Raw genomic sequence first — 20,116 nt, forward strand, 5'->3', positions numbered from 1 at the left:
AATCTTTTGTTTTCCTGATTTTGTGTGTATCTCTTCCAACTAAGACATAGCTGCAGGAGAGCATGGAGGGACCTTACCTGTTTCCACACTGTATCCTTGAGCCTTGAACAGCGTTTGGCACATATAGGTGATAGTACGCCTGCATTTCTGTGTGCTAATGGTCTGTCTCCCCACCAGTCAGGGACCTCTCTGGGGCTGGCACCATGCCTGATTCACCTTGGCACCTGCAGGCCCAACACAGGGTTGGCACAGAACAGGGCCTGAAATGCTTGCTGAATGACTGAATGAACAAGGGACAGAAGGAGTGATGATGGCAGGAGCACCGTGCTGGGCTCTCTGGGGGTCTAAGTCCCTATCTGGTGGGGTAGCCACAGACATTGCCACTGGACTGCCCTTTGGGGGACTAGGGCTCAGGAGGCTGCTGATGAGACAGGGTGGTTTCCAAGTCAAGGGCTAATAGCACCCGCCCGTCTGTGAGGCAGGTGAAGGGGCAAGAGGGGAGGCAGGGTGGACCTAACACTGGCTCTTGGCACCTGCGGGCCAGTTGTTTTGCGTGGCCAATGCCCTGGAATCTCATTCTCTAAAGAAGGTTGTGTGGGTTGGACCCAGCTCACAAGTCTGAGGCTGAAGTCGAATCCCAGCTCTGCTCTCCGCACCCGTTCTCCCCAGCGTGGGTGAGGTGGGCTGCAGCCCTCCAGAGGAGGCGCCTTCTTACCGCAGAGGACAGCAGGGGCGGACAGCAGGGGCCTAGGTGCGCGGCCCCTAGCGGCAGGGATGGCATCCCTTCCCTGCCCTCCCCCTCCCCCCTCTCCGTCCCTCCAGCCCCACCAGACCTCGCCTTTCTCCATCACAGCGAGGAATCCTTGTCGTCCCTGCGGGCCCCCCTGATTGCCCCTCTGCTTAGGCGCCTGGAGCGTACTTAACGACGATGAATATAGTCTGTGCACCAGGCCCAAGCCACCTGCCTCACGTCCCCGCCCATGATCACATGAGCGTGGAACACGCACAGATGCACATGGGCACGGAAACCAAACCAGCCACAGGGATTTATAATATCCCAGCCAGAGCCCATGACCGGTGCAGGGGTCCAGCCCTGCGCCCCCAGTTTCTCCCTGCTCATCCACATCTTGGTACCCCACCCCTATCCCTCCCTCCCCCGCCCCACGCGCACACTGCACAGGCCTATTCACACTGGAACATCATTTCCCCTCCCGCCCAGGCTCACTCCTAGACATCCCTCAGCCTTTCATCGGCCTGTCACCTCCTCCAGGAAGCCTCTGCTGCCTCCTCTGAACCTGCTACCTCCGGGGTCAGGGGCTCCCCTGGCCCATCCCTGCGTCTACAGAGCCCAGCACTCAGGCGAGCCCCGAGCAGGGCCGTGGAGCGCCCGCTGAGAGAAGAGTGGACGAAGGCTAGGAAGGAGGAGGGCGAGGAGGCGGCGGCAAGGGGAGCGTGGGGCGGAGGCGGCAGCGGGAGGGAGTGCGCGCGCCGGCGGCGGCAGCGCAGGGCCGGGGCCGCGCGCCCAGCCTGAGCCCGCCCCGCCGCCGAGCGTCACCGAACCTGCTTGAAATGCAGCCGAGGAGCCGGGGCGGGCGGCAGCGGCGGCGGCGGCGGCGGCGGGGGCAGCGGCAGCCCCGGCGCCGCGGCAAGGACTCTGAGGACTGAGGCGCGGCGGCGGCGGCGCGGGGAGCGCGGGGCGCGGCGGCCGGAGCCCCGGGCCCGCCATGGGCCGCCCCGAGCGGGGCGCGCTCCGGCCGCTGGCGCTGCTGCTGCTGCTGCAGCTTCAGCATCTCGCGGCGGCAGCGGCTGATCCGCTGCTCGGCGGCCAAGGTGCGTGCGGCCGGTTCCTGCCTCGGCTCTGCGCCGCCCTAGCCACCAACAAAGCGCGGCCTAGAGGCCGGGGGAGGGTCAGAGTGGGGAGCTTCCCGAACCAGGGGGCTATCGGGGGCGCCGGGATGGACAAGCTCCCCGCGACGCGGCTATTCCTGAATTTGGCCTCTGCCCCCCGCCCCCGCGGGCCTCCGTGTTGAGGGCTCTGCCCTCTGGGCAGCGGCTCTTGGGGGAGGGGTGCAGGGGGGCTTGGCCAGCGGGGAACTTTGCCGAAGGGGAGGCCATTCATGGTTCATGATGAGCTGTGTGATTCTCGCCGTTGGGGTTTATTTGACACGCGCGCTCCGCGGCGGTAATGAGCGGAGCCAGGCGGCTTCTCCGCTTCACAATGCGTTTCCGCAGACCCCTGCGCGCGGCGGAGAGAGGGGGCTGCCTGCCAGGGTGATGTGCCCGCGGCTCCCAATGCGCGTGGCGCGCGAGTGCGGGGACTCCCTATGGGCTGTGTCTGCGCGGATCTCTAACTATGGGTCGCGTGTGCGGGTGAGTGGGTCTGAATGGAGGGTACACCCAGGTCGTGTGACACTGTAAGTAGGTGCCTGGTCTCGCCGTGCCACCGAAAGGCCCGACATCCACGGAACCCCTGCCGTCGTACCCCCTTTAGAAGGAGTGTACCCGAAGTCCCGGGGTCTCTATAATCACCCCCTTTCCTCCTCCCCAGCGGGCCTTTCCGGGTGGCCCAGGCCGCATGGTGGGGAGCGGGGCCGAGCCCGCTGATCCAGCTCACGCTCCCTCCCCCCGCAGGACCGGCCAAGGAGTGCGAAAAGGATCAATTCCAGTGCCGGAACGAGCGCTGCATCCCGTCTGTGTGGAGATGCGACGAGGACGATGACTGCTTAGACCACAGCGACGAGGACGACTGCCGTGAGTGGCGGGCCGGGTAGCTCAGACCCGGGGAGAGAAGAGGAACGGTGGGGGAAACCATGCTTGGCGCGCACTTGGCTGCAGCCGCGGCGCTGCCACCTGCGCGGGCCTTGCCGCTGGAGCCTGCGACCGGGAAACCGCCTGGGCGCCGCCTCCCTTGGGGCCGGGTGGCTCTTAGCGACCCGGAGAGGGCAGGAAAGCTGGCGTGTCCTGGTGGGGCCTGGGGAGGAGGGCGCACCAAGCTGGGGAGGCTAGACCGAAGCTGTGGGCGGGGACGTGGCAGTCCCTGCAAAGTCTGGATTCCCGAAACACTGCCCTCTCGGACTCCTGCCTCGGCCCCGCGGGACGCGCGCGTTTTTCAAAGTTCCACGCAGCTCTGGGCCGCACTGCGCTCCTATTCCTGCTCAGTTTTTGTGAATGAATGGGCTCCCCAGGGCCCCTGATTGGCTGGGCGAGGACCACCCCATAGGCCCCCGTGGCCGGAGCGGCCAATCGCGGAGCAGACGGATGTGTGGTATTCGGGTTCCCTGGGCGCGGGGGCCCTGACCTGGCCCCGCCCCGGCCACACCCCCGCGCACATCCTCAGGGTGGTAGGTGCAGGCGGGGCTCCGGCGCCGCTTTTCTGCCGAGTCACAGTGAAGACCTTTTTGAGCCACCGTGGTTAGCAGACCGTGCTTTCCTGCTAGCCCTGCCTGGCTCTGAGTCATGTGGCACACCAGGAAGGAGGGTACCAGGAGGGAGAGTTTTTTCCCGGAAGGGGCCCGAGAAGCCCGAGGCCACGCGTGAAACGGCTGCCGGCTGCCTTTGCTGGGCGTGCGCGACTGATTTTGAAGTTTCTTCTCAGAGTTCACGGGGTTTCAGAGTGTATGTGGGACCAGGAGCTAATTAGCAGGCAGTTGCCACGGTGGAAGAAATGTAGTTCCAGGAACAGAAAAACAGGGCTCTCCTAGAGACATAGACCCAGGCAGTCATTCATTCATCATTCGCGAGCATCTGCTGTGTGCCAGGCGCTGGGGCGCCCTCCAAGACAGGCCAGCCCTGGCAACCAGGGAGCACTGACAGGGTCTGAGGGAGGAGGGCAACAGGTGGACAGGCCCACAGCCCCACGCCGCACAGGAAGGGCAGCGGGACAGGTGGACAGGCACCCTCTCTGTTGAATCCTTTTGGTTTTTTACTGTGTTTGTCAGTCTCCCTCCCGTTCACTTTCAGACCTAAGCCAAAGTTGGCTTTGAGACTTGTGCATGGCAGAACTAGACTGCCTGAGTCTATATCTCCTGCCTCAGTTTCCTCACCTGACCACTTGGGTTCACATAATTCCTGCCCCAGCAACTTCATGGGACTGTTTTGAGGACCAGTTCCAGAAGTAAAATTGGAAGTAATGAGACTAATGTGTGCTGACCATTAACTGTGCCAAGCACTGCAGTAAGTACTTATCTTGTATAAACTCCTTTAATCTTCACAATAGTCCTATTTTAGAGATTAAAAAACAAAACAAAACAAAAAACCTGAGGCACTGAACCGTTAAGTTACCTGCTTAGCAGCTATGGAGTTGTTAAGTAGGAGCCTGAACTTAAGCATCTGACTCCAGAGTTCCTAGTCTAATCGTGACCCTGCACCATTTCCCAGTGCTGCTGAGGTTATGAAAATGGCTGTGCCTTGCTAAAATATTGCTGTGAATTTCCTCACTGGGAGTTGTTCTGTGGTCTCCTTAGAGTGGGAGTAGTGAGGACGAGGCAAGGAATAGAAACTGTGTTTCTGGGCTGGTTATGCCTTATCTCCCTGGCTCTTTATAACAACTGTCCTTGTGAGGATGGCTGCAGAGAGCAGCAATTCTCTTGTCATTCTACTTTCTAGATAAGGATACCGCCTCAGAGAAGTTGAGTGACTTAGGAAAGGTCACACAGCTCAGGATGACAGAACTTGGTCAGGATCTCTGCCTGCCTCTAGTTCAGGGCACTGTCTGCCGCGGTGGGGAATGTGGTGCGGAAAGCACCAGGAGTGTGATCTAGGAGCTGGAAAGACGGACTGTAAATGTTAGGCCTGGTGCATTTCAGCTCCATGTGAGGCTTTGGACAAGATGGAGGAGTGAAGTAGCTGGGTGCTGAGTGACGCCCAGGTGAGCCAAGAGCGCTCCAATGGCCAAGCTGGGCTCCTGCATGGCTCTGAGATGCATGGGGTAGAGTCACAGGCAGGGAGTTATTAAACAAAAGTGAATGACATCAAGCTTGGAGTGGAAAGGGTGGTGGTGCTGCTGATAGTACCAAGTAGCAATCACACATGGCTTGTCTGAGCTTGTTTCCTCATCTGCCAAACAGGGGCAGCTGTCCCTCCAATGCTGGCTGTGCACATAGACACACAGGGCTGGCAAGAAGGGAACAGATGGGTGAGTGTTCCCACCTCCACGGCCTTTAGAAACGGACTCCTGGTAGCCACAAAGAGAAACTGAAGAAATGGAGTGGGGCTTCCATGGCCGTGTTGGGGCCAGGTGCTGGAAAATGTTCTTTCCTCAGCCCTTTCTTCCCCATCTGAGGGTTTCTCACATTCTAGGCCACCTGCCCAGACTGAATTTCTTTGAACTGTTCTCCCCACAGGAGAGAGAGCTGTCGGCTCCTCCCTGAGGAACTCGTTATTAAACCTGGGATGGAGGGGTGCTGGGTGCTGGGATAACAAAAGCTACTCCTCCCTGAGCAGTCTCCGTGCCTTACCCCTAACCACCTCTTTGGCACACCACCCTGCAAGAGGGCCTGAGCAGCCCACCTTTGTACATCTCTGGGCCTGCAAAATGGGGGGTGAATTTGTAGATAGAGTCTGCGTGAGGCAAAATGAGTCCAAATTCCCAAAGGGGCTAGAATGCAGCCCCTGAATGCCAAGAGGCTAGAAGGAGGGGACTTTTAAGGAGGCCAAGGAAGGCTTCCTGCAGGAGGAGACAGCTGAACTAGGCCTTGAAAGATGGTAACTAATAGCATTCCCCCAGAGTTTACCATTTAAAAACAGGTGGTATGGTTCCTATATTGTACAGGACATAGACTTGGAGAGGTGAAGTGACTCCCCCAAAGTCACAGAGCTCCTCAGGGTTGGAGCTGGAATTCAAACTGAGGTCTTCGAAGTCCTGAGCCTCATCCACAGTGACTGGGACTTGGCTCTTTGGAGTCACGGCAGGAACTTGCAGGATGGAAGAGGGAAAAGCTCCTGGGGCTTTAGTTCCCAGCTCAAAGAACCTTCAAAGTGGAGGAAGGAGCTGGAAGCCAGAGAGCCAGGCCCAAGGAAGCCCAGCCAGGAGAAGTCGGGTGGGATTCCTGGCTGCGGACCTGGGTCACGTAGGCCAGCTGGCCCCTTGGCCTCAGTTTCCTGTTGCTCTCTAGTGTCTGGGGGCAGAGGCAGAGATTCTCATCTCTGGCCCGGCCTTTACTCCCAGAGTCACAACAACAGTAACCATAGCGCCGATGACACTGACTAAGCACTTGCTGTGGACCAAGCATCGTGCTGAGATTGTCCACGCACGATGGTGGACAATAGTGGGGCAACACTATGAAGTACCTGAATTAGTCCCATCTCATCAAGGCACAGACGGCTTATGTAACTGGCCCAAGGGTGTAGAACTGCTGGGGTGTGAATGCGGGTGACCAGCTATGGAACCTGTACTGTCTCAAGTACTGGCTGGTGACCTTAGGTAGGTCCTTCCCAGGCCTTCATTTCCCTGTCTTGAGATGACATCTTAAGGCTAGTCCACCTTGCTTCCTCCTCTAGGAAGTTCTGTGCTTCTCGTGGAAAGGCTGGGTGGACAGATAGATCAGTTTTGTGCTCCCTGACCTCACTTTGTTCAGGCTTCTGTGGGCTCTTTTGTTATCCCAGCGCCCATCACCCCTCCATCCCAGGTTTAATAAAGAGTGGCCACAGGGAGGTCTCCCATGGCTGAGAGTTCATTAGCTGGGCAAGGCCAGGCTGCAGGAGTGCTGAGTCTTGCTGGGAAACAGCCTTGTAAATAATTAAAGCTCGGCCACAGCCCCCGGTCTGTGCCGTAGCCCGCATCTGGCCCTCAGTGTGTGTCCTGGACATGTGCTCCTGACACTGGACCCAGCCTCATCTCCTTCATGGATGGAGCCATCTGATGACAGTGCAGCTCCTTTCTGAACCTCCCCGTCTTCATTCCAGGCAACTCCACCATCCAGAGTCCTCCTGGGGCTCCCAACTATCCAGAGGATAAAGTCAGTGTAGACTCCTCTGTATTTGGCCCTCTGTGACCTGCTCCTGTTACCCACTTCCCTGCAACCTCTTCCCACCTCTTCCCGTGAGCCTGTGACACCAAACTAGCTTCTGCCACACTCTCACCTTCCTGCTGCTTCTCACCTCGAGGCCTTTGTGTGTGCCATTCCGTCTGCCGGACGCCCTGCTCCCTCACTGGCTAGATTCATTTTATCATCTTAGGAGATTCGGTGCAAGTGTCACCTCCTCTAGGAAGCCTTCCCTCACACCCCATTGCTTCCAGGCTGAGATACAGGAGTTGAGATAAGGGACTTAGAGACCCATGTCAAAATCACAACCCAGACACACCTGGTTTTTACATCCCAGCTGTCGCCTCCTGGATGAATGGCTGTGAGGGTGATACTAGGCCCTCCTTTACAGAGATTAAATGTGAGGATTAAATGAGGTCACGTGCCTGGTGAGCAGGAGGTGTTTGGTGAGTGGCAGCGGGTGAGGTTGTTCTTGGTGGGAGGGGTTTCACTGAGGTCTCTAGGTACCTGACTCTGGCCTTTGCAGGCCACCCCGGACCCCCTGCTTCCCCTGCCCCTGTCTGCTTAGCCAGAAGTCTGAGGTTCCTGCAGCTGGTGCTGGCCTCAGCCAGGGCGTTGCCCAGCCACCGTGGAGGTGACAGAAAGCTGCTTGGAAAGGAGCTGGGGGAAGAAATGAGTCAAACAGGCCTAGGGCCCTAGGAGGGGCAAGGGCTGGCTTCCCTCTGGCTGTGTGCTGGTCCTAGAGGCTGGCTTCTGTCCTGTCTGCTCCTTTCCTCTTGGCTGTGCCTAGGGAGGAGTGCAGGGCCTACATCCCCCATGGCACTGCCCAGCAGGCCCTAGCAGGCCTTGGGAGTGTTTGCTGAAGACTTTCCCTTGGGCCCTCCCAGGTCAGCGTTCCCCTGTGTGAGTGCCTTGGGGCTCAGGGATGGTTGGCTTCTTCCTCCCCAGTTGTCTGCTGGTGGCCGACTTGACAGCTTTCCTCCTTGGGGAAATGCTGGTAGCAGGTGAAGCCAGAGAGAGGGAGATCCCCAGGGGGAGTGAGGAGCGAGAGCCCAGAGGGTGAATGGAACAGGCACCCCTCAAGGGATGTAAATGCATGCATGCTCTCCCAGCACCGGGTTAGTGGTCTACTCCCAGGCCCATGCTGTCCCAGGGGGCCAGCTCTGGGGTCTGTGGGAGGGTGTGGGGTTGTGTCCTTAGGGTTGTGGAGCCAGGCCTTACAGCCCCAGGCCTAAGTAACATTGGTAGCACCTGCCCCCAAAATGACCACACATCCAGATCACCCAGGTTCTGAAGGCCTGGCAGGGATGCCACCTCCTCCAGAGATGCCTTTTTAGACCCCTGTCCTCCAGCCCCTCAGGCCCTGAGCTCCCACAACGTGTCCTTGTTCTTCCCGCAGTTGCAGATCCTTCTCCACATTGTGCGCTCTGCCAGCCTTGTGCTGGGCACTAGGGACTCCAGGGTCATTTCCTCAAGGGAGTAGCTAATAACAGCTATTGGCTGCCTACATCCCATGCCTGGGACCATGTTGGACAATTTGCATCCTTTAGCTTCACTACTCACAACCCTGTGAGGGCCAGTTTTTCATTATTCTCATTTCGAAGATGATGAAACTGAGGCTCAGAAAGGAGACGGGAGTTGGCCAATGTCATGACCGTTAAGTGGTGGAGCCAGGATCTGACCCAGGTCTGTCTGGTCTGGAGCCCAGACTCTTCTTAAGCTGTTCCCCGCTGAGCGCTGTCTACCCTGGTGGGTCAGAGGCTGGTGCTTGGAGGGTATGGGAGGAAGTAGGGAGCAGCTGCAGGACTCAGCAATGCCTCCCTGGGCTACCTGTTTGTGACCTGGGGAGTGGGACTGGGGAGAGACCCTGTTCTCTGGAGACCCCACAGAGCCCTCACATAGGCCTCACTTTTCCAGCTCCTGTGGGGATGACATTCCAGTTTCCATAGGCTTCTCTCAGCCTTTGCCTGTTAGATGTTGATTCTCCTTCTGACTGTACAGAAGGGGAAACTGAGGACCCGATGATATATTAGTGATGCAGATGACCTCAGGGATTGTCTTTTACTCTGTAGTAACACAGGGCCTGGCTGCCTCCTCGCACCCAGGCTTAGAAAGGTGAAACCAAGGCTCTGATGGTCGAATTGGCTCCATTGTCAGTAGGGACCCATTCTCAGAACTCAGGTGTCCTCATTTCTGAGCAGGACTGGAGTCAGAACTGTATGTGCTTCCCCCTCCCATCCCCACCCTGTCTGTTCCCTGCCGGATCCGGGAACCGCGTGCTCTCAGGCTAAGGGGTGGACTCAGTACCGAAGGGCTTTGGGCTCCTGACTGGGGACCTCAGGTGCACCACCGCCCCCACTGGGCCCTGCTTGCCCACCTCTGGATTGCCAAGAAGTCATCTAAAATACTCACCTTAATACTAAGAAGAGTTAGGGAGTGAGCTAGTGAGGGGACTTCTCATGCAAGACCTCCTTCAGCCGGTGCCTTGAGGTGTCATGACTGCATTTCACAGAGGAGAGAGCCGAGACTCTGAGAGATGAAGTCAGTTGTCCCCCGGGTGGCCTCACTGGTCAGTGGCAGGACTGGGCCGTGCCTGTCTGGCTGCAAGTCTGAGGCAGCTGAAAGGGGATATGAATTCACACATCCCAGTCACGACGACAGTAAAGTGTGGCTTGGGGCCTCTCTTCCTTTCCAGGCGTCCCTCTTTGCCAGCATCTGCCAGTGGGTGTGCCAGCTCCCTCCTGAGCAGCCCGGCCCCTGGGGCACCCTCCAGCATAAAACCCAGGCAGCAGTTTTAATTATCAGCCCTGCTCACCCCAGCTCCTCTCACAAGCTGCCATATGTCATAGACTCCAGTAATCACCCCGCAGCCGGAGTGGCATGGGAGGGGCTGAGGGGCTTCAGGGGAATCCTGCTCAGTCCTGACCGATCTTCTCACTGACTATACCTGCTCTGACCTCTGTATCTCTGGTGGGGCCCAGCCTGGGTACCCACAATGGGAGAGCCGGGCCTAACTGCTTTGGGGGCATAGAACACAGCGTACTCTCAGGTGCCATGGAGTGTCTCAGGTAACTGAGAGTCACCCAGCAAGCCCAGGGCTGTGGGGCTCGTGTGGTGCACACAGTTCCCATGACACCTCATGGCCTCCACACGCCTGCCCCTTGGAACGTGGCACGTGGCAGGACAGACAGCCCAAAGCCGTCTGCCAGTCTGTCTAGGAGTCCACAGGAGTGGTCATGGGGCCCTCATCCTCCCCTGGTCACTGGCCTTGAGGTGCCACAGGGGACTTCATCCCAGCCACTCTGGAGAGCATCTCAGTTTCCACCCCTCTCAACCTGCCATAATCCTTGGATGGCGTTTCCAGTTGGTGCCTTACAGGTGTGCTCCTGCGGGGCAGGCGGTGCAGGAGTTCATTATGATCCCCATTCTCTGATGAGGAAAATGAGGCTCAGAGAGGATAAGAGACTTGCCCAGTTATTGGTAGCTCTGGAGCTAAAACTCATTTCAACTGATTTTACTAATTTAGTTTTCCAGGGTAAGTAACTTCTGGTTAGCTGAAAGTAATTTTATACTGGCAATGAAAAACACAGTTAATAAAGAACAGGAGATGAAGGTTGCAGTGAGCTGAGATTGCACCACTGCACTCCAGCTTGGGTGAAGGTAGTCCCCACCCTTGCTAGTACCACTATTAAGCAGCATAGCCTTCTAGAGATTTTTCTCTCCATGTGAGCTCTTGGGCTTGAACGTATGTATTTTTTTTTAATAAAAATGAGGCCATGTTATGCCAGTTGTTTTCACATATGGCTTTCTATGGCAATAACAGTAGTCCACATTCTTGTTTTAAAGGGCTAGATAGTATTCTATTGTGTGGCTCTTTCATAATTTAATGACATTATCTCCCGTTGATAGATGTGTGTTTGGTTCTTCCATGTTTTTCCCTGCTCTATGCAGTGCTAGGATGGACATCCTTGAACTCCATCCTTGTGCGTTTGCCTGGTCCTTTCCTTAAGATAAGTTCTTAGGAAAGGAGCTGCTGAGTGTGTACATTTTCGTCATTGCCATGCTGCTCCCTAGAGGGGAGACTCTTCCCCATCTCACAACCCTCTCCCTCCATGGCCCCACGGCTCTCCTTTCCAGTGAGGCAGACAGCTGAAGGACTTCCCTCTTCTCTGAGCACAGGGCCACCTCATCCCGGTCCCATGGGACAAAGTAGCCATATCCAGGCCACAGAAAGCAAAGCCAGGAGAGAGGACAATGGTGTTCTGGCCCCAGGGGCTTTCACCCCCACCAAAAAAAATAAAAAGCAGAAGAGTACAAAACTGTTCCTTCATTCTTCTCAGATATTGGTAGAAGGCATCTCCTCCATAGCATTCTAATTCCTCTATCTATGCCCCTAACTTGCTGTGTGACCTTGGGCGAATGGCTCTCCCTCTCTGAACTTCATTTTCCCTTCACTCATTGGTCCTTATTCCACCTGCTCTGCCCCCAGCACTTGGAGCAGACTCCTGTACCTGGAGCTGGGTTCAGGGCTGGAGCTGGCCAGTCCTGGCCTAGGGCGGGGATCTGTGCGTTACTACCTGGTGACAGTGCGGGGAGTATAGCTGGCTTGGTGGGTTGGATTCTGGGCAGGGAAACAGGGCAGCTGGACTCCTTAGCTCCACTTCCAGAGCTCCACCCTGAGGCCCAGTTTCCTTGGGTGACTTTCCCTGCTGCCTTCTTCCTGCACTCACAATTGGGCCGGATGCAGTGCAGTGATGGAGAAAAATGGAGTGAGGCCCACCAGCTTCATGAGACGTTCCGAAAGGGGGAAAATGACCCCATATTCCAGAGGTGTGCGGGCTGATGAAAGCACTTTGCCCAGAGCCTGGCCCTAGAAATGAGCATTTGCCTTCCCTTCCTGAGCCTGTGATTCCTGCACAGGGAATGGCTGAGTAAAAGGAACCGTCCTCAGCTTTCCTCCTCCTCCACCAAGGACACAACAAGAGGGCAGCGGTGAAATAGCAGCAGGAGAGATTTAGGTCAACTGGCCAGTTGGGAGGACTTGGCTGCCTGAGAGAACAGCAGCTCCTCGGGCTGTGAGGGACTGTTGGAGCCATCTCATTCCACCCCATCTGCACTGGGGCCCCAGGGTGGCTGCTTCCTGAGTGGCCCAGGGGGGCTGGTTAGCCAGCCGGGCCTGCCATGGTAGTTAGCCATGCAGGGCCTTGGTTCCCCATTGGGTCGGGGGTAACAACAGAGACTTGGCAGCTGATGAGAGGCAGGAAGGTCCCATCAGGCCCAGGTTAAGCTGCCCGATTGAATAGCTAGAGGCCAAGGGTGGACTTTCCTGGTGGCCTGAATCCAGGGACATTCAAGCCAGCACTCCTCCCCTCCCTCCCTCCCCCACTTCCTGGACCCTGAGCTGCCATCTGCTGCCTTCTTTACACTCTCAGAGCCCTTTCTCGGCCATGGGCATGGGCACATGTGCGTGTGCTTGGGGGTGTGCTTCAGAGGAGGGGGTGTGTACCAGGAAGGAGGTGACTATTCTGGACCCGTGGAGGCTATGGGGCCAAGATGACACTCTTCTCCCATACCCACTAAGTCTGCCCAAACCAAGCCAGAGACCCCGCCTGCCCCACCAGGCCGTTGTGGTGGGGAATGATTTGTAGCTGGAGAGGCGCCAGCAGTCTCTCTTCCCAGCCTGCCCCCTGCCACAGCAGCCTCTCCTCCCCAGGCCACGTGTGCTCTGGCCCCACCCGGAGGGCTGCTTGTTGTAAATGGCAGCCTTCCTCCTCGGCTCCCGCCTTGCCAAGTGGCTATTTGGCAGATGCTTGCCCCTCGTGGGGTCTCTGCCCCTTGGGAGTGGGGCATCTCCAGTCCCTCTTAGTCCCATTCTGTGGAATTCTTTTGTTTTCCCCTAAGAGTCAGGGATTCATGTGGCAGGAGTCTGCCATGGCCAGGCCCCAGGTACGGGGTGCTCCAAGGAGCTGACCCTTTTCTCTGAGGCCCAGGGCTGGAAGCAGGGGGGCAGGAGCTGTGAAATCCAACCCTATGGGGCCCCAGGGACCCCGCCGCAGCCCCTCACACAGGAGACATGGCCTAAACCATACGACTGTTTGTTAGAGCCTGCATCTACCGGAGGCTTTTTCCGTCTGCTTATTTTTGTGCCAAGCTCTGATGGGGCTGATTCTTTTTAATACCTGTGAGCCAGTGAGAGCAGACTCGACATCAGCTGCCCATGCGACGCTCTTCTGTCCCCTCCCCTCCCCATTCCCAGCCTGCCTCTACTGCCTGCTTCTCCAGCGTAGGGGCCAAGTGGTACAGCGGCCAGCATGGTCTCTCCAGCAGCAGCTAGATCTGGCTTCCAGCTGCAGCTCTCCCACTTCCTGGTTGGGAGACCCCAGGGCAAGCCCCTTGAATGGAACCCCAGACTCCCGCTCTGTACAATGTGGGTAATAAATAATTCCTGGCCTATGTAAAGTACCAGAAACCTCCTTGGCTCTCAGCGTGCGAGTCCCATGAGGCAGTTGGTTCTTTTTACACCACTGAATTGGACCAAACCAGGGCAGAGTGGTCTGGCAGCCCATGTGGCTTGAGCCCCTGTTCTCTCTGCCACCTCTCCCACCATGCCTTGCCCTCCCCTCTGGCCCTTGGTCTCTCCCACCCTTGGAGGTCCTGTGCTGATGTCTCCCCTCTGTGACAGAGGCCTGATCCCTTGCTGCTGCTGGCTAACTGACCTACCTGGCTGGCTGCCCTCCAGGCTATCAGCCTGGCCTTGTCCCCAACATGCCATGTGACCTAGGTATATTCCTGCTCTGGGGCTCTGAGAGACTGAGGATTAGATCAGTGGTTTGCATCACTTGGGGCAGCTTTGGAAATTCCACCCCAGCCGCTTCCAGGCCCACTTGGTGCGAAGCCAGCTGGGAGGTGTAGATGCGCAAGTCCCCAGGACAGGCCCCTACCTCATCTGTGAGAGGATATATCATGACATGGATAACAGCAGGACCCTACCAGGCCGCCTAGGGTCAAGTCCACACCTCACTGCTTCCTAGATGTGGGGCCCCGAGCAAATGACTTCACCTGTCTGAGCACCTGCCTCATCTGTAGGATGGAGCCGCCCCTCAAGGTGGCTGTGGGATTGATCAGTGAGTTCACTTGTGAGGCACACTAAGAGCGGTGCATGGTGCACACGCAGTGCTCAATTCAAGATTGCCTGGGCTTCTTTTGACCTCCTTCTCTGAACCTCCCTCTCCCATCTGTCCTTCAGGAATCCCCATCCTTACTGGGCTGTTGCACTGTGGGGTGGAATAGGAGGAGCCAGGGAGCCCCTAGAAAGACTCCTTTATCTCCCCTTCTCCCCTGCCGCTCCAGGCTGTCACTTGCTGGCCCAGTTTAATTAGGGAGAGACCTTCTAGGGACCTCATTAGGAAATGAGCCCAGAGCCTTAGGGACCTTCAGGAGGGGTGGGGTGCAGAAGGAGATTACATTGTGGTTGGCCCTGCCTGGCCCCTGGCCTTGTGCCCTAAATATGCCCAGGAAGTTACAGACACTTGGTCCTTTAGCGGCCAGGACACAGGCCTGTGACATGGTGCATGGTCAGCCAGGGCTGAAGGAACCCATGCCTCTATCTCCTACTCCCGCTGGGCTCTGGCCTCACCTGCCGGATCAGGGTGGAGTAGGGTGACAGAGGAGGTGTATCTGGCCTGCTCCACCCAGCCCTGGTGCCCACTGTCCCCAGCCTGGCTCAGAGCAGGCCCTGGTGAAGGTGTTGAGTGAATGGATGCGTGATCTGTGGGCCGGGGCAGCATCTTCATTAAGCCAAAGCAGCCTCCCCCTTCCATCCCATGCAGGAGTTTCCTCAGCAGCCTGGTGGGCTGGAGGTCGGGGGTCCAATGTGTCTGCGGACTGGGCGCTCACTCACTGACCAAGCAGCTCCCCACCCCTGGACTGCTCTTCCTGTTACAAAACCTGCTCTTCTGTCAATCCCAGATCTGTCTCCTACAGCTCTTCTGCCCTCTCTGATCCCAGCTCTGTTAATGGGGCCTCTGCTTACAGAGTCTGCCCCCAGCTTCACTGCAAGCCTGCGCTGTGGCCCTTCCTACCTGCATTCCTGCCACAGCCCCCAGGCTTAGGGAGGCCCAGCCTGTGACAGCTGACCTGTGGTGTGGGCTCGGATAAGGACCATCCTCTCTGGGGCCACTGCTTCTCTGGCTCCCCCAGCGTGGGGCCTGGTGGCCTGCACATTCACAGGCTCTATAAATGTTAGCTGCGTCCTGTGACTTACCTCCCAGGGCTTTGAGAAGTGGAGGGTGAGGACAGAAGTGCCGTGCCTGAAGGCAAAGGTGACATCATTATGGACAACTTGCTCTCCTGGATAGCAGGGCGGCAGTGCCCAGATCCTGCAATGACTGTGGCACAGCACATAGCACTAGGGGGCTGTGGCTGAACCTCTTCCGCCTCTTGGACTAGTCCAGAGCGCAGGCATTGCCTGGGCCTTGGGCAGGAACCTGGGAGTCATCACAACTCCTCCCTTCCTTCCCCTGAGCCCTCACCTCGAACAGAGGAAGGAGGAAAGTCCCGACCTGCCTACCTGCCTACCTGCCAGTCTGGGCCTCTCCCCCCGCCCGCACTGCTGTGCCCTTCCTGGATCTCAGCAGCAGCCCCTACCTAGTTTCTGTTCTCTCCTCTAAACCTATCTTCGCTCTGCAGCTGAGTGCTCTGAGAGTTGCAAATCTACACCCTTTCCTTGCTCAGCTTCTGCAGGGACGTCCACCCCTCATAGGACCAAGTCTTCTTAACTGACATTCAGAGCCCTCAAGACCCGACATGCACCTGTCTCCTCTCCAGGTCTCACCTGGCACTGACCCCAAGCCCCAGGTGTCTCCTCTCCAGCCACACCCCCGGAAGAAGCCTCAGGCCCTTTCGCATGCAGGTCTCTAGCCTGGAAGGCCCCACCTCTGCTTGTCCAGCCTCACCTGACCTCCAGAGTCACCATTTCCAGGGTACTTCCTCCCCTGGGTGGGTCAGTGTCCTCTGGGCTCCCCCATCCTTGTGTTTCCCCACACTCGATACCATGATGGCCTGATTTAGAGTCTGTGGTTCACGATGCAGACCACAAGCCTCAGGGGGACAGGGACCTGTGGAGGACGGCAGAGGAAAGAGGGGTGGAGGGTGCCTCTGGACTCTGAGTGTGCCCTGTGCCACCGACCCTTTGCTAGGTTTCCAGTCCCTCTTGCTGCGCATGACTGTATATGGTTTTCTGTGAGTCCTTGGGAAGTGCCTGCTGTGGACTGGAGCCTTTGGATCCCAGCTCCAACATTCACTGAGGGTTTGTTCTGTACCAGGTGCCCTGCCAGGACCTGGGGAGGATCCACAGATGGGAAAGCAGGTCACGCCCTAGGAGCACCAGCCCCTAACTCAATGTGTGACCTTTTCTGAACCTCAGCTTCCTCCGCTGTGAAAGGGATGAGGACCCAAGACCCTTCCCTGTTACCTTGGGCACATCTATGCTGTGGCTGGGGGGGTCAGCCCCACATGACCCTGAGGCTGCAGCTAGACCAGAACTTCCTCTCCACTGGGCCTCTGGAGCCCTGGTCCAAGCTTCACAGGAGCAGGGTGAGCAGAGGTTTTGCTCTCTCTTCAGCGAAAACGTCCACTTCATTTGCCCAGCATGTCAGCATTGCCATGTGCTTACCATGCATAAAGTGACCACGCCTCCTCGGCTGCTCAGAACTATCCCAATTTAAAACTCAACATCCTGCATCTCAGGGACCCCTTCAGTTGTGAGCAAACTGGGACACTTGACCAGTCCAGCTGCACCCCCAAGCCCTGGCCACTGCCCCCTCAGGTCCCCAGCAAGTCCTCCCCATCCCTTGTGGACTCTGCTAGCTGGGCATGGCTCACTTAATTGAAAACAAAGAAAAAGGCCAGGCATAGTGGCTCACACCTATAATCCCAGAATTTTGGGGAGGCTGAGATGGGAGGATCACTTAAGGCTGGGAGTTCAAGACCAGCCTGGGCAATATAGTGAGACTCCATCTCTCCAAAAAAGAAAAAATATATATATATCCAGGTGTCGTGGTCAATGCCTATAGCTACTTGGGAGGCTGAAGCAGGAGGATTGCTTGAGCCCAGGAGTTTGAGGTTGCAGTGGGCTGTAGTCACGCACTGCACTCTGGCCTGGGTGAGGGAGCCAGACCCTGTCTCAAACCCTCCCTGCCAAAAGAAAAGACTGATTTCTTCCTCACCTTTTGGGAGAATTCAAGAAAGAAACAGAGGCTCTTGGAAGGTCTGGAAGAGCAGGGCCAAGCATCCCGAGTGGGTAGCTGTGTGGATAGGGCCAGGAGACCTGGCTGCTGTCACAGACTGCCTCTAGCCCAGCTGTGTGACTCCCCTCTCTGGCCTGTTTCCCCATCTCTGCCCTGCTCACCTCGTATGACTGTGGTGAGAATCATAACATTCACAGGCCTGCCTGTGTTACCACTGCCATTTCTGTTCTTCCAGGCATGTGGCTGTCTGTCCATGTCCCACGCTGGCCTCACTCCTCCCAAGTGGAGGGCAGTACTGAGATCGCCGTTCTCATGATGAATAGAAAGAAGCTGGAGGCGCTGGCCATGTGCATTGTACAAAGCTCTGCAGTGGACAAGGCCCTTCCCACGTGCTGCCTCCAGGCTCATGGTGGCCCTTGGGAGGTGGGCCCGCAGGAATGACTTCACCCATTGTACAGATGGGGACACTGAGCCCATAGTCCCACAGTGTCTGACTCCTTAATGGTGGGGAGAAGGGAAGCCACATGGGTGGCCGGACTGTGGTCGTGGTGTGTGGTAGTTATGAGTGGGGTCACCGGTTGGCTGGTCCTCTTCCCCTCCCTACGCCCACTCTGTCAACGTCTTCATCAGTAGGGAGACAGATGGAAGAGAAGGCAGAGACATAGGAGTGGGGAGAGAGAGACGGGATGGGGTGGGGAGCACGCTGGCGAGGCTGGGGGCAGGGAGGGTCCACGCAGCGTCATTCCTTCCTCTGTGGTTCTCACAGTCTGTCTGCACCGATTCCTGACAGATGGAGGGAGGGGAGAGCTGGTGCCAAGAGGCTGTCACCACAGGCGGGCAGAGCTGGGGGAGGGCGCTTTGTGGCCAGGGTTTGTGTGGGGAGGGGAAGCAGCTGGTGGTCTGGCTGCTGGGCCTCCTTGGAGCCCACACCCCAGAAACTGCCAGGGGACAAGAAAGTGGGCAAAGGGTAAGCCTGCCACCTGCCTGGAACTGGCTGTGCCCATGCCCCTGTTCAGGCAAAGACAGCTACCCCTCGCCCCCTCCTCACACCCTGCTGCCAGCAGGGCCCTCCCTGTAAACCACAGATTCCTCCTGCGTACCCCTCACTGGATGTTGGGGGTGGGCAGGGCCTGGGGACTGGCCCTGAGCTGTGATGGAGGTGGACCGGGGCAGGGAGGTCCCCGGGATACCAGAGGGCATGGCAGCTCAGAGCAGGCTGGGGCCTGGGTCTCGCATCTGCTGGCTGGAGCTCAGCCCTCACTGTGCTGCCCTGGGTGCTTCCCAAGCCCCTTTTCATGGCATAGGGCCTCCTGCATTTCCTCCAGGCTCTGAAGCATGTGCAGGGCTGGGCAGGCATGACCCGGGGTCGATTTGGCACCCTTGTCATCTCTTGTGTCTTATAGTATGGCTTTCTTCAGGCAGGACTGGCTTTCATGCTCCTTCCCAAACTCCCAGTGCCCAACACAGGGCCCAGCACAGAGGAGGGGCCCACTGTAGCTTGTTGAACGAATGAATGGATCCCCCTGCTTGCGTACCTCCTGGGATGGAGGCTTCACTCCTTTATACAGCAATTCTTTCTAAGACGTTCAGAAACGAAGTTCTTTCTGGTTCTTCCTGAGAGGCTCCATGGCTCCCAGGCCTGCCACAGGGGCCACACAGAGACCCTGGCTGATCCTGCTGCCTGGGAGCAGCCCAGAAAAGACCAGAGACCTCTGAGCCAGCCCAGCTCCTCACAGGCTCCTGCAGGGCTGGGTCTCCACTGCACTAACCTCTGGGTTGTCAGTAATCATAGGTGTCACATATTGAGCCCTCACCCAGGCAGCATCTCATTCCATTCACATCAGCCGGTAAGGCGGGTAGTTCTCATCCCGCATTTACAGAGGAGAAAAATGACTTCTTCCAGGTCACACGGCTTAGCAGGACACAGAATGTCTGAGTCAGGAGGGTGGGAGATGGGCTGGGGCGGGCTGGAGGAAGGCCTCCTGGAGCATGGGATTGTAGCAGGGCTTGGGGGTACTGGGGGCTTGGCAGGAGGGGGCAAGGCTGAGGAGGGGCCTGAGGGCTTTTCTGGAGGTAGAATCTGCCCCTGCCCCAGCCCCTGTCTCTTCCCTTCTCCCCATGCTGTCCCCAAATGGATCGCTGACACCAAAACTCCAACTGGGTAGTCCCAGAGGTGAGACCTGGGGACCTGGGGTCCAGAGCCCTTCCTGTCCCCTGGAGGCCAGGGTGTGGGTATGCTCCGGGGCAGAGCTCAGGGCCACTAAACTGACAGGAGAGGTCACTGCCCTGTCCAGTGACCCGAGACGTGCAGGGTTACAGCTGGGGGCATGGGGGTTCCCATCTCTGGTGAGGCGTTGGGGTAGGTGGGTGGGGCTGGGCTTCCTTTCTGCTGCTGCTCAAAGTTGGTTCTGCTCAGAAGCATCCTCCAATTCATATGAATAATGGCGATCACTGATGATAAATGATGGTGTGCCTGCCCCATGCCAGGGCTGGGCTGGGTGCCCTGGGGACAGCTGACAGAAGTCGGAGGTGGAATCCATCCCGAGAGCAGGGGCACAGCTTTTACCACCTTTATCTTATCCCCGGAGCCTGGCATAGGCTGGGCCCTCGGGGGGCAGCTTAGTAACGCCTTAGTCATTGAAAAACAGTGGCCTAGCCTCTCTGACGGGATGCCCACTGCCCAAGGGCACACTGGTCCCCTGCATGGCCCCGCAGCCTGACCTCTGCCTTCACCTTGGCTCTCTGGATCCTTCGAGGGGCTCCTGCCAGCGACTGTGGTGGGTGGCTGGAGTCTCTTCCCCCAACGTCACACAGCATGTGAGCTGGGGGAGCCACCTCCCCTCTCAGTGCCTTGGTTTCCTCTTCTGCACAGTGGTGTCATGGCAG

The 20,116-nt window shown here is 57.6% G+C and overlaps 1 protein-coding gene across 28 annotated transcripts in view; it reads left to right on the forward strand.

Moving 5' to 3' along the window:
- Positions 1 to 1,594: 1,594 nt before the first annotated feature.
- The window catches only part of LRP8 (LDL receptor related protein 8), an 81,291-nt gene continuing 62,769 nt past the window's right edge, over positions 1,595 to 20,116 (forward strand). For all 28 annotated transcript variants that reach the window (XR_012419993.1, XM_015435661.4, XM_074006284.1 and 25 more), the window contains exons 1-2: positions 1,595 to 1,830; positions 2,632 to 2,751. Coding sequence is in view for 27 of the 28 variants with exons in the window: in XM_015435661.4 (XP_015291147.2) it covers positions 1,725 to 1,830; positions 2,632 to 2,751 (226 nt within the window). In the remaining variant the exon portion in view is untranslated. The remainder of the gene's footprint in view (positions 1,831 to 2,631; positions 2,752 to 20,116) is intronic.

The sequence above is a fragment of the Macaca fascicularis genome, chromosome 1 (assembly GCF_037993035.2).
Source record: "Macaca fascicularis isolate 582-1 chromosome 1, T2T-MFA8v1.1".
NCBI classification, from domain to species: Eukaryota; Metazoa; Chordata; class Mammalia; order Primates; family Cercopithecidae; genus Macaca; species Macaca fascicularis.